General features: G+C 32.2%; 2 protein-coding genes across 2 annotated transcripts; one reads left to right on the top strand and one right to left on the bottom strand.

Moving 5' to 3' along the window:
* The first annotated feature begins 7,935 nt into the window (after nt 1–7,935).
* Nucleotides 7,936–12,571, top strand: LOC140860374 (mitochondrial adenine nucleotide transporter ADNT1-like). The gene is made up of 8 exons (XM_073263367.1): nt 7,936–8,297; nt 8,814–8,862; nt 9,052–9,215; nt 9,980–10,017; nt 10,548–10,660; nt 10,759–10,872; nt 11,477–11,821; nt 12,225–12,571. Exons 1-8 carry the CDS (start codon nt 8,140–8,142, stop codon nt 12,306–12,308), a joined length of 1,065 nt encoding a protein of 354 aa, XP_073119468.1. The 5' UTR covers nt 7,936–8,139; the 3' UTR covers nt 12,309–12,571.
* Nucleotides 12,572–12,810: 239 nt separating this feature from the next.
* Nucleotides 12,811–13,946, bottom strand: LOC140860375 (uncharacterized). The gene is made up of 3 exons (XM_073263369.1): nt 13,769–13,946; nt 13,329–13,692; nt 12,811–13,106 (listed from the first exon to the last, which is right to left on the bottom strand). Exons 2-3 carry the CDS (start codon nt 13,673–13,675, stop codon nt 13,088–13,090), a joined length of 366 nt encoding a protein of 121 aa, XP_073119470.1. The 5' UTR covers nt 13,676–13,692; nt 13,769–13,946; the 3' UTR covers nt 12,811–13,087.
* Between the last annotated feature and the right edge of the window lie 336 nt (nt 13,947–14,282).

Below are 14,282 nucleotides of genomic sequence, written 5' to 3'. Positions count from 1 at the left end.
ATATATTCTTTCATCATATATTACACATAAACAGTACAAAATAACGAATTCAATTCAGAATACTAGATTTTAATTCTAATAATTTAAATCACAGTATAAATGTAAGATTATAGAACTAAAACCCCAAAATTAAGAATTAAAACATTATAATCGAGAACAATACGAAATATAAGCTAATCTATCACAAATGCTCATGAAATGAACTGCATTCCCAGCAACAGACGTGAAAATTGATATTAGTAAGCTAATCTGTAAAACTAACGCGATGCCCGAAAATTCAACATCACCTCTATAATCATAAAAAAGCTCAAACAATTCCATCAATTCAACATTTTAAATTTGTAAGACATACATCAAGCTGTGACAATAATTTATTTGCTCAAAATTTAAAAGATTTCTAATCTAAAAACTAACCTACAAATATGTGAAAATTTTCGTTTGAGCACAAAGATGGGAAATTCCCTCAACCCACGTCAATGTAGATCTTCAACATTAACCGAGTAAACACAGATCTGCGACATTTTTGTTAAGGGATTAAAAGTTTAAGATTGAGAGAGAAAGGTTCGGGAGAAGAGAATCAAGAAGAAGAACAGAGGAAAAATAACGATTACAGTGGAACCATCATGTTTTCTTTTTTTTTTTTTTTTTGTAAATCATTTTATTTAGGGACATTTTGGTAAATTGGCCACAATAGGGAGTTCAAACAAAGAGCATACTTTTGTCAGGGATTGGGAACAAATAATTTTTGAAACGGGGACTGAGGAAAAATTCAAGTTTGCTATTAGGGATTTATCACAAATTCCCCCTTCTTCGATAGATAAGTAAATTTTATAATAGTTTTTTAATAATTAAAAAAAAACTGCTATGGGATAACACGCATCTATCCCTCAACTAATTTTTTTCTATCCCTTAACTTATTATTATTATATTTTTAAATCATATCCCTTGACTTATTTTATTTTATTTTTAAAAAAAAATAACACTAATATTAAAAACTGAAATCTTGAGTTACAAGAGAATAAAGCTATGAAGGCAAAGTACTACTAGACAAATACAAGCATAAATCTGAAGATAAAGCCACATGAGCTAATTTGTGTGCAACCAAATTAGCATTCCTACTCATATGAGATATTGAAAGAAACCTTGGGCAGTTGGACCATTGATAAGATCTTTAGTATCCAAGGCCAACGCTCCTTCTGGTTCGCCTTCTTCTAATGGAGAAATTATGGCCGTGATGGCTTGAATGAAGTCCGAGTAAACAAACACATTAGAAAAGCCACTACTCAAGCAAAACTCCAACCCAAAACAGATAGCATAAATCTCAGCACCTTTTACCGAACCTGAATTTCGAATTGCACGAGCTTTTCCCCCCTTAACTCTCCAACTATAGTCACGGAAAACAGCTGCTACACTGAATCGATTGTTGTGCAAGTCAAAACCTGCATCAACATCCAACCTCAAATGTCCTCGACTTGGTGGTGCATGGTCTCGTGTTAAAAAAAAGTATTGGGGGGTAAGACTTAAGAGTGTCTATTGTACAAAAGAGATTTTTTTTTAAGAGTCCAAAATAATTTTCATTGATTTACCAAAATAACATTTTTCCTTTTGAATAATCAGAATCAGGGTGAGATCAGCTTTGAGATTTTGCGTAAATGAGCAGATATGAAGAACTAAAAACTGATTTTTTTCGGTGGATCTTTATTCTTGATACGGTCTTACGGATCAATTCTGCCCATATTGTTATAATAAAAAAGTTATAACTTTAACATAAAATGTAATATTTTTTCACAAAATTGACCCGTTAAATTGTCTCAATGAATTTGTGCACTTTTTTAATTATTTTAAACCATAAAAATATTTGTATAGAATAGTTATACAGACTCATTTTTTTTAAAAAAAAAAGTTTTAAATGTTTTATAAAAATAAATACTTGTATAAAAATATTTTATAAATATTTATTTCATAAAATCTTATTGTTTTTCTAGAAGGAGTATTCCCTTTTTTTGTCCCCCGCACTTTACACGTTTGCATTTTTTTTTTCCTCGATCTGTTGTATTGATTAAGCTATTGGGCCACGCATGTAACAGGCCCAAAATCACAAGTCCAAATCTCTAGTTTACACTATGATTTCGTATTTGGACATTGAAAGTTTTGATTTGAATTGAAAATGGACATTTAATAAAATATTTGGGATTTCAAAATAAAATAAAATATTTGTAAATTTTTTATATATAATTAATACTTTTTTCAGGGGTGGGTGGGTTGGGTACGTCTTAATAAAATCCAACATTTCTTATTCTTTTAAGTTTTAATCATGCTTAAAAAAAAAGGTTTTAATAATGCATGGATTTCATCAGTAGCATTCATGTATCCAAGTCTATGTGCGTTTCAACTTCACAATATTATTAAATATATATATATATATATATATATATATATATATATATATATTAAATATCGGATGCTTGATTGGCCATTGATGTTTATCAAGAAATCAATTGATACCTCGATTAAGACTTGAGGATCGAATATGATGTTGTCAAATAAAATCACCATCTAAATTAGGAATAAATGGTAATGGAACGTTGGATCCGGGTGTGTAGCTGTCACTCGTATGAACCAAAAAAAAAAAATTGTGGATTGTCATCAACGTCATGGACCAAACATCAAATGTGTGAGAGAGTGCTTGACATATTAAACTCTTCGATGCTTAAATGAGTTATTGCTGAAAACTAGAGATGATTTCAACAGAAAATGAAAAACATACCTTGCAAATACAATGACTTGAATAGATGTTTTTAGAAATTTATGAGTCTGGACTGGATCAAAAGATCAAATTGGGCCGGCTATTATTCATCAAACTCATATTAGATTTTGAAAGTTTTTTAAGGAACAAAATGAAGTTGCTTTTGGATTCAAAGGAGTCAACGGACGAATCTATTTGTATGAATGTCAGCATTTGTGTAGAAAAAACATGTCATTTTTTTTTAAGATTAAAAAAAACATGTCAGTGAGTTAATATATTTTATATTTTAGCATTATAATCGTCAAGTTCCATCTAATAACTTAAATATATATTATTATTTTTTGCATCAGAAGCCACTAAACCAATCGAATGTTGTTTAATTGGTATTGATTCTCTCTAATATAACTCATGTGATGCGAATAAAGCCTATGTTACACATATTACAATTTGTCTTAGTAAAATAAAGGAGATACACGATTTTTTTATGTCATTTTGAAATATTGGGTGTTATTTTACTTTATATTGTCTCTGCATTTTTATTTAGATTGATTTTTATTAATTCATCTAACATAGGTTTTATTCGGGTTATGTGAGTCACATAAAGAAAGAATCAATGTCAAATAAGCATTGTTTGATAAATTTAGTGATTTTTCGGTAAAAAAAAGATTAAAATCAAAATAAAAGAAGAGGAAAATAAAACTTTGACAAATTACAAAATTAAAATCCAAAACAAGTTAATTCACAAGACTGAAATTGTAATTTTCTATATATAGGTGTGATTAATCATAAAAATATTTGCATTGGGTCTAAACTACACCAAAATATTTTACATTATATGTATAGATACACACACTGGCACACACCACCAACCAATTAATTAACCACATACAAAAATTGCACATAAGTGTTCAATCCATAACTCTAACTACCTATAAATATATAGTAAGAATCAAAATGTCCTTATTTTGGAGTCCAAAAATGACAAGTCCATCAATCACCAATCATCACTAAAATATACCTCTTTTAAGAAAAATACTTATTTAAAAAAAATCTTTCACAAAGTAGACGTCTAGGACTTGTTTTGCTATTGCGTGGATTCAAGTAAATATTGTCGCTAGCTACAAATAAATATAAAAAGGGGTAGTGGGGTATAATTACGTGAATCTCTCCCAAATGGGCATTTATACAAATATAACAACATGGAATTATTAAACGGAATCATGATATAAAATAACATTATTGTGAATTCTTGATGTGAAACTCCACCTATCTAATGATGCATGTGTGCTTGCTTCATAGTAACTAAAAGCCATTCCAACTACTTTTCATTGGAACATCTACCTCGGAAATTAATTTGTTCTCAAGTCAAATTTTGTTTTCTAATAGCTAATCACATCATTTTCTTTAAGTTTTTTTGTTTGTTTTGTTTTAATAAAAGTCTCTGGTTATTGAAAATATTTTGTTATGATGTGTTCCGCATACTTGTATAAATCATGATGAGTTAAATGCGCATGAGTTAGAAAAATACTGAGATGAATGACTTCCTGAAAATTTCTCACGCGTCAAGTTGCTTACTTTATTTCGTATGATTTGGTTGTTAGGGTGTGCCGAGGGATACCAAATCCCAATGTATAAGATTGATATTTGTGGGTAGGGCTGGGTACGGTACGGTATACCGTACCAAACTACGATACCGTATATCGTACCGTATTGTACCGGTATGAAAAAATTCATACCGGTACCATACCAAAAATTCGATATACCGAATTTTCGGCATGGAGATATTTTATATTGGATACCGTGCCGGAAAAAAAAATCGGTATACCGAAAAAAAACTCGGTACCGTGAAAAATTTTAAAAAAAAAAATCGGTAAATTTTATATACCGATACCGAAAATTTCGGTACGGTATACCGATTTTTCGATATATTCAATAAATTTTTCGTTACGATATGACGGTATTTTCGGCATTCGATATTTTTCTCTAGCCCTATCTGTGGGTGGACTGCTAACGAAGGCCCACGAAAAAAAGATAAGATCGATGTCTCTACAAGATAACAATAGTAGTAAGACATACACTACACTGATTCATGGACCTAACATTTCAACTCGTTAATGCCCAAGTAGGTGTGTCTCCTCATGTCCTCTCATCGCTTGCTAGTTATTATGACGCTCAATAGCGAAGCCAAAATTTTTAATCTATCCGAGCTAAAATTATAAGCTCTCGAATCCTTTAATATTTTGAATTGAGCTACCCGAGTTAATATCAAATTAACCCAAATTATTCAAAATTTATACATACAAAGGTTAAAAACAATTCGGGCCAACGTGGCTCCGTCACTGATAGCGCTTCACATTGCCACACATATCAGAAAATAAAGTTGTATTTTGACTAATAATTATAACCTCAACCAAATAGTAAGAACTTAACACTAACAAATCACTTTAGTGGATCGATTAGAAACTATTTTTTAAATTTTATTATTATAATTTTCATGAATACTATCGATTTAACTATAAAATGAAATTTAACGCATAATATGAAACAAATAAAATGTAAAACGAAATTAACTTTAAATGATTTTTTTTATTAAGCAACTAATTTAATTTACAACCAATCTACTAATATTTTATTCGTATAATATATTTCGATTGATTTTTTTTTTTCAAGAAGAAGTATTTCAATTGAATTATAATACCCTGAGTTATCTTTTATTAAAGCATATTATTTTAAAACATAAAATATGATATGTACATGTTATTTAGTCATCAGCCAGATAGTGTGCGTATATATATGTGGGTGCGTGTATTTCGGACCATGGGCATATAGTGGGCCGAGGATGGCCCAGTCCACCCACCTGCTCCATCTGCACACCACATAATTTTTCTCCCAAGTTAAATTCAAATTTGACACAAATCCTTTTTTCCAAGTAGGTAAAACTTTCCTCCAATAATATATTACACTAACATTTATGAATCTATTGTGTTAAACATAAAGATAAAATTTTGAAAGACTAAAGTAGTGTCTTATAATTGATTTTAAATTATGATTCACAATACATAAATTTATTATTAGAACACCTCATTTTTATTTAAAAATTGTCATAGTTGGTAAAAATGCTATAATCAATTTCTTAAATCTATATGTATAATTATATATATATATATAATGTACTCTCTAGTCCCTCCGTCTCGATAGGTCATGTTTCTTTTTTTGTTTGTCTCAAATATATATATGCATACACCATATTTAGGTAGTATTTGATAGAGCTTCTAGGAAATACTTCTCAACTTTTTCTTAACAAAATTTCAAAATTATGTTAAAAAAAAGCTGAGAAGTGCTTCCTATAAGCTATCTCAAACACTACCTTAGTAATAGATTTTTTTCACTCTTTTATCAATATATACCTATTAAATGCATCTTAAAAATTGTGCAACTATTTTTTTAAATTCTAAATAGACATAAAATTGGAAGTGAATATATAATTTATTTTTTTAATGATTTATTCTGTGTGAAATAAAAATATGACTACAATAGTGTTTGAGAGAGCTTTTAGGAAGCACTTATCAGCTTTTGCTTAACAAAATTTCAGAATTTTGTTAATAAAAAGCTGAAAAATACTTCTTAGAAACTCTCCCTAATACTATGATTTGTAAATGAAATTTAGACTCATGAGTCGTAACACATGTACACAACATGGATTGCATGACCACGTACATAATTTTTTTTTTAAATTTAATCGATTATATTTTAATTTTTATGATGGATCATGAATCATGACATAAATAATTTACTTACTAGCCATCTGGCACACGCTTTGCGTGTGTAACACACGTACCTTTTAAATTTTATTTTTAAATATTTTATTTTTTAATATATATATATATATATATATATATAAAATAAATGAGACATAAAAGTTTAAAAATTAAGAAGCAAATATAACGTTTAGTGGGGGATTGGGGGGAGAAAATGGGTGAAAGTGGCTTAGGGGTAATTCAGTCCTAACACATAAAAGATCAAACAATTATTCTAAGACATGAATCTATTATAATATAGAAAGATATATATATATATATATATATATATATATATATTGATTATACTTTTATATATATTTTAAATTCCAATGTATTTATACATGCATAGGAAAACAGTGGCTTTTGATAATTTGGGAAAATGAAAACTTATAGATAGAATAGGAGATTATACAAATTTTAGTAAAACAATGGCTTTAGAGAATTTGGGAAAATGAAAACTTATAGATAGAACAGGAGATTATACAAATTTACTAAAAAGTACAAAACTTATATGAGACAATCATATAGATCAATTTTATCAAACACATCTTTTATTTGAATTATCTATGAAAAATATGACTTATGCCAAACATATTATTTTTTTATTTATTTATTGTAAATATGATATGGTTGACTTATCTCACATATAAAGATCTTTGAAACTGTTTGACAAGAAACTTGCTCAAAATGATCTTGAGAGCTATTTTTGTTAACCGAGTAACATTTATTTCAACTTATCAAAATGATAAAATTAATAAAGAAATTTAATTTAATAAATAGATGTCAATTAAAGTAATATACGTTTAAGGTTTTCTCACGACGATAAGCCATAATTGCTATAATTTGTTTTGTAATAGATAAATATTTATATAGATTAACATAATAGCTTCCAAATTATACTAACCAAAGAAGTAAACTATGTGAGATACAGTCATCCAAAATATATAAACTGTGAAGACATATATTCTATTTTATATTATTAAAAATGTGGGTTAATTGGTCTGTGGTATGACCAACTCCCATTAATTTACCCGTTAATGTATATTTAATTATCAAAATATCACCTTTTTTTTTGTCAATTGATAACCACTTATTTAAAAAAATGTCATGTTTATAAAAATACTTTATTTATTTTTTAAAAAAATCACTTTTCCAAATTTTTCTCCTTATTTCTTTATACTTTTTTAAAAAAATAATCATATAAGCACGCGCCACGTGCCTCGGATTACGGGTGTTGGTCCGTTGGATAACACCAGATCAAAGGCGTTCCACAAATTTACTTTTATTTATTTATTTAAGACATTTACTTTTATTTTATTTATCGTTAAAAAATAGAGGAAGATAAAGTGATACCTCAAGGTACAACTAATTGAAGCGAAAATTGGAATCAGTCAGAATCCCGTTCCCTTATAAACCCACACACAAAGAAAGCACACTTGCTTCCGCTCGCCATCCCTCCTCTATCTCACTCTCTCCGCCGCCTCCCGCCCCCTCTGCGACGAGAAGGGGCAGTTTCCCGAACAATGATCGCTTGATTTGATCGTTTGGAGAGGATTTTTTTGATTAAATTTAATTAACTTATTCGGTTATTTGATGGCATCAGAGGATGTGAAGTCCAGCGAATCGGCGGTGACAAAGATTGTGAATTTAGCGGAGGAGGCGAAGCTCGCCAAGGAAGATATAAAGCCTACGAAGTCTCAAGTTTACAGTATTTGCAAATCTCTCGTTGCCGGCGGTGTTGCAGGAGGCGTGTAAGTGTTTGTTTGCGGTTTTTTTTTTCTGTGTTTTCTGGGTGTGTTCAAATCTGTTGAACGTGTTTCTAGTTATAGATATAATCAAATACACGGGTTGAAGGTGCGCATTTTATAGGCATTAGCACATCTATTGAATATGTTTCTCTTTAGCCTTGAATTTGATACTATTCCTGAATTTTTTTTTGGAAATCTGTGTCTCTTCATGATTTTTGCTCTTTGATTGACATAAATGCTGTGGAAATGTATTATATTCAATTGGGCATGAAAGGGGTAAAGTGACCCTTGATTGAAGTAGAAGATTGCATTTTTGAAAAAGAATTGGAAAAAAAGGCATCTAAAAAGGAACCAAATTTGGTTTAACATCTGAAGAATAATTTTAGGGAAGAAACAAAATGTACAATAAATGAACATTTTCTGCAAAGGAGCAGTCCGTTGTAAAAAATTCTGTCAGCACGTTTCTTGATTATGGGTGAATTGTTGGTATGTGGTTGACTTGTTGCATGAACATTGCAGGTCGCGGACTGCTGTAGCTCCATTGGAACGACTGAAAATTCTACTCCAGGTTGGTCATGTTTAAATCTAGTGGCATATTCATATATATAAATACTTTCGTGGTTAAAGTTGAAGTTTTAACCACTCAGAAGCTATGACCTTTGTGGTCTGAACGGTAAATATTGTTGAACCCTGCTTTGATTTAGAAACTCGCCAATATTTAGCTTCACGTGCACTCATTCCTTTACCTATGTTTCAGGTTCAAAATCCACACAACATAAAATACCGTGGAACTGTTCAAGGCTTGACATATATATGGAGAACTGAGGGTTTCAGAGGATTGTTCAAAGGAAATGGCACTAATTGTGCTAGGATCGTCCCAAACTCAGCAGTAAAGTTCTTCAGCTACGAGCAAGCATCAAAGTACGATCTTTGAAATGATAGAATGTGCATAAGATACTTGGATTTTTTATTTCATAATGTTTTAGGAGTTTTTGCGTCTGCATTTTTTTGGAAATCATACTTCCCTTGTTTTCATATCATTGAAATTGGAAATATCACATGCCATAGATGATGAAAGATACATCCTTAATAGGTTAGATTTGTCATGTGTGTGAAATATCAAAATATTATAAGGAATAATTTGACCGCATTGAAGAGGAACAATATTCAGGTCTTACTGTGTGAGCTCTGAAAACTACCCTTGACCTTGTAATTAGACATCAATTATTTAGGGACGTGTTTAATAATTTATTGTGGTTGATATGGAATACGTATCTTTCATGGAAACATGGAATTATCGTTCTGTTAGATATTACTTTCTACCTATTTTAATAGATTGATTGGATCTCTGTATTTATACCTTTCGGAGAGCAACATCTTTTCTATGCTACTTTTTCTCAAGAAAATAGCATCTTTTATAGGCTATCCCAGCACTAAAGAAAAAGTATTTTACTGGAACCACAGTAACCGTAGAAAAACCTTCGATGACAGCGAGGGTTTGCATTTTATGAAAATGAGGATGTCTTGGTCATGTTCTTGAAGGGAGCGTCTCTTGCCCGATTTAATTTGGATGATGAAGTGTCCATTTATTTAAGTAATCAAAGATTTTTTTAAAAATTGATTGCTCTTTCTCATGAGTCTTACATTTTCCATCTTATGATAAAATATTTTTTTATTTATTACAGGGGTATATTATATCTGTATCAGCAACAAACTGGAAACGGTATGCCACTATCATTGTACATAGAAAACATGTGTGCTTACCATTTGATTGATGGTTCATGTTGGTGAAGTTGGGTTATCACCATGACAAGCAAGTTCAGTTTTATCTTGTTGGCAACTTCTTTTGCTTGTTGGGTACTTTCTATCCTTACATAATCACCATCAAACTTCAGGGAAAATCACTGAAAATTGTGATGATCCGAAGTGGATAATGAAGTCTCAGAGGCAACCTCTCAGCTCTGGGAGCCTGTAAGCAAATGAGTTTCTTACAAATGAGGAGCGTCACTAAAAATCCAGTGAAATTCAGCTGAATAGTACAATGTTTCATTTGCTCAGAAATCAATGACAGTGGGTTTATTGCAAAGGATGATGTCCTGAATTAAAATAACTTGGACATTCTCTAATTATGTTACATGGTGATTTTGCCACATTTTCTATCTACAAGTCACCTACTTATTTTCATGTTTTTCCAAGAAACATGAGGTCCATTTGATTATGGTGTAATGCATATAATTATCATATCTTTTTCAGATGATGCTGAGCTGACACCTTTATTACGGCTTGGAGCGGGTGCTTGTGCTGGAATTATTGCTATGTCTGCGACCTATCCAATGGACATGGTTCGAGGCAGGATTACTGTACAGGTATTGCAAGCCTATCGGAGAATAGCCTTCTGGAATTTCTAGGATTTTCGTGACATCATTGTCTCCTAAAGCTTCTATCACTTTCTGACTTTTTGCAGACGGAGAAATCTCCTTATCAGTACAGAGGCATGTTTCATGCTTTATCTACTGTGCTGCGTGAGGAAGGTTTCCGCGCTTTATACAAGGGTTGGCTTCCTTCTGTTATTGGTGTGGTAAGTCCTGATATTCTTACTTAATTTTAGTATCTGCTGGTTACTATGATATTTGTCAGTGTTCCTTTTTCTGGTCATGATGGAGTGACAATTAAAAATGCTGCTTTTATCAATAAAGAAAACCAACGGCCAAATATCCATCTCGTTCACACTGAAAATATAACAGATTTAAAACCATAGTTGCACTTGAATGACTCTCTGGAGCATTTATGACTCGATTTACTGATGATGTGGACTGAATGTTTAGTATTGGACAGTCAACTGCAACAACCATCGTTGCACTTGAATGACTTTGTGAAGCATTTATGACTTGATTTACTGATGATGTGAACTGAATGTTTAGTAGACAGTCAACCACAAGCTTACTTGTCATCCCTTAAAAAGTTAAATTGCATCGATATAATTAATTCTTTTATATTGATTGAATATACATGAATTACTGTTGCTGGTAAGTCCTCATGAACATAATTATCACTAAGATAAAAAAAGATTCTTGATGAGTGAATTGTTCCTGCTTTGGAAAGGTAAGATTTCGTCAAGACTCTGAAATCACATCTTTGTCTTATCTTGTTCGGGAAACTTACTCTCCTTTTGCTGTTTGTAGGTTCCTTACGTGGGTCTTAACTTTGCTGTGTACGAATCTCTGAAAGATTGGTTGATTAAATCCAAAGCATTTGGCCTTGTTGAAGATAATGAATTGGGCATTGCAACTAGGCTTGCTTGTGGTGCTGCGGCTGGGACTGTTGGACAAACTGTTGCTTACCCACTAGATGTGATTCGTAGACGAATGCAGATGGTGGGATGGCATAATGCTGCTTCAATTGTTACTGGTGATGGGAGGAGCAGAACCCCCCTTGAATATACTGGCATGATTGATGCTTTCAGGAAAACTGTGAGGCACGAAGGTTTCAGAGCATTATACCGGGGTTTGATCCCCAATTCAGTGAAGGTTGGTCTTCTGATATATGAATTTTGCATTAGTGGAGAATTTAAAATGGAATGATATATTTAAGGGCAAATAAGATTATGGAAAAGTTTGGATACGAAAATACCAGCTTAGGAAATTGATATGCGTAAAAACAGGCAGAATCAAATTATTTTGGACCACATTTTTTTATTAAGTAATATTTTTCATATAAAAAGCGTCTTCAAGCTAATGCTCTCTATAGTCTATCAAGTACCTGATAGCAATCCTGGTTTTCTTTCCCCCTTGTGCAACTAGCTGCCACTATTAGTAAAACAAAAATCCCTTCTGGTTAAACTTTGTAACATTTAGAATTTCGAAAATAGGCTGCATTTTGATTACTTGAACTAGTCGAGTTGTCTGACTGGACGTCACATTTCCTGTTCAGGTTGTCCCTTCAATAGCCATTGCCTTTGTGACATATGAACAAGTGAAGGATCTTCTGGGAGTAGAGATTAGAATATCTGACTGAGGCAGGCAGGGAGAGGAGAGCCAAGACGCTAATTCTTTGTGTGATTTTGATTTGACGGTGAAGTAAAAAGGTCAATGTTACATCCTCTTCTGCATAGAGAAGCTGTAGATGGCCTAACGTCCGTTTGTTGATGTCTTTTTTACGTGTTTGAAGATGTATGTTTTGTTTTTGTCCTGGGTTCAGAGTTAGCTACTCGTTCCAACTGATGTTTCAAATAAGTGTAAGTCAGAATAATAATCCAATAAAATAGCCTTCTCAGGTCACCTTGTACTTAACTAGCTTTTATATGGACTTTGTAATTTTACATGGACATAATCTGCCTATTGGGGAATTGAACTGTTGTTTTGAGCTTCCCATGGGCTGTTGTATGCTGATCTTACACAGTGTTCTGTTATTACGTTGCATCAACTGCGTATTTGGCGTTGTGTGTGTGTGTGTCTCTAGATTACTAGAGATCTTACTGAGTAGAAAATATAACATTCATAGCAGAATATTAGCTGCTAATTCACAATTTACCCGATCACTTCGGCAAAAGACCATGTAATATATAGCCTCACCTTGGTGCTTGATTCACACATTTGCCTCAAGGCTATATATATTTTCCAATAGACATACGGAGTTTATAATTGTGGTCGACCATCACTAAGCCTATGTTTCATACACTATAACGAGCAAAATTGAACCAAGAAAACTCACGCCCAATCTACTTCTCCAAGCTCGCAATATTTGTCTTGGCCTTGTTGGGGATCATGCTTTTCTTCAACGTTACCTTCAAGAATTCACAATCTTCTGCAGTGTCTGATAACAAAATGCAAACATGGGTGTGATTGATTCTTGTAAGAAGCCATGATGTTTTTCGAGGAAAGTCGCAAAACATCAACAAGCACTGAAATTTGTTTGCTGCTGGGAAATTTAACCAAACGGTGTCTAGATATTATATTCATATGGGATTGATGGTTGAAATTGAATCCAGCAAATTTGCAAGAAAAAAAAAAAAACCAAACAAATAAAGCAAATTACCTGGAGTCCCTTATCTTCGTGTGATCCTTGGATGTCTGTTTTCCAACAACGCTTCTGAATTCATTCAATTCTCGCTTCCTCGAAACAACGTTGGATCGACTCACACCGTGCTTCAATTTATGGTCGTAATTTCCCATTTCCCTTTCGTTAATTACCTCGAAACTGGAGCTTTCTTCTGCAGATAATGAGAGATACGAGAGGATCACGACGATATTAAGCCCACAAAACACAGATGAATCCGTCTCAAGATTCCCATTTTCATCACCATTCTCTTCACTCTTCTCTTCATATCTTTCATCTTCAACCTTTTCTGTTTCTTGGGATGTATCCACCACTGGTTCCGCCATTTTTTTCAGCTCAAAATCTGTCGAGAATAATCAGTTTCTTCAAGGGTATCTCGCAGAAACACTTAAAAAACGTAAGAAATTTGTAGAATTTACCTTTGAGAAATCGTGGCTCGATCTAGGGAATCAAGTAATGATATCTGAATATTTCGAGGATTTCAAGCTTGGAGGATAATATAATTCTTTGGGCTTGATTATTTCTTGTCTCACAATTTTAAATAGTTTCTTGAAAAAGATGTTAATGGTCAAGCAACACAAGCTAAGGGAATGCAATGGTGCCATAGATCATGGGGCCAATGGTTGGTTATAAAAGTGAGATGCATTTCAAATTTTCTTGGGGTTCATTATTCAACTAATTATTGTTCATAAACGGTGAGAGAGAGTGCTAGTATTAGGTAACATGTCGTTTGATTCAGATAATAAATTATTTGTAATATGAGGATTTCACCTATTTAGTGTCTCAAGCAAAATGTTAGTAGATGAAATAAAGTCGTTAATGATTGCAAATATCAAAACGTTGATAAATGGTTAAAATCGTTGACTTTTTGATCTAACAAAAAAATATGTAGAAACGTTTAGACATGTTGCCGGATGTGATTAAACCGGCTAC

This window comes from Henckelia pumila, chromosome 4 (assembly GCF_033568475.1).
Source record: "Henckelia pumila isolate YLH828 chromosome 4, ASM3356847v2, whole genome shotgun sequence".
NCBI lineage: Eukaryota > Viridiplantae > Streptophyta > Magnoliopsida > Lamiales > Gesneriaceae > Henckelia > Henckelia pumila.
This window is presented reverse-complemented; position numbering and strand designations above follow the sequence as displayed.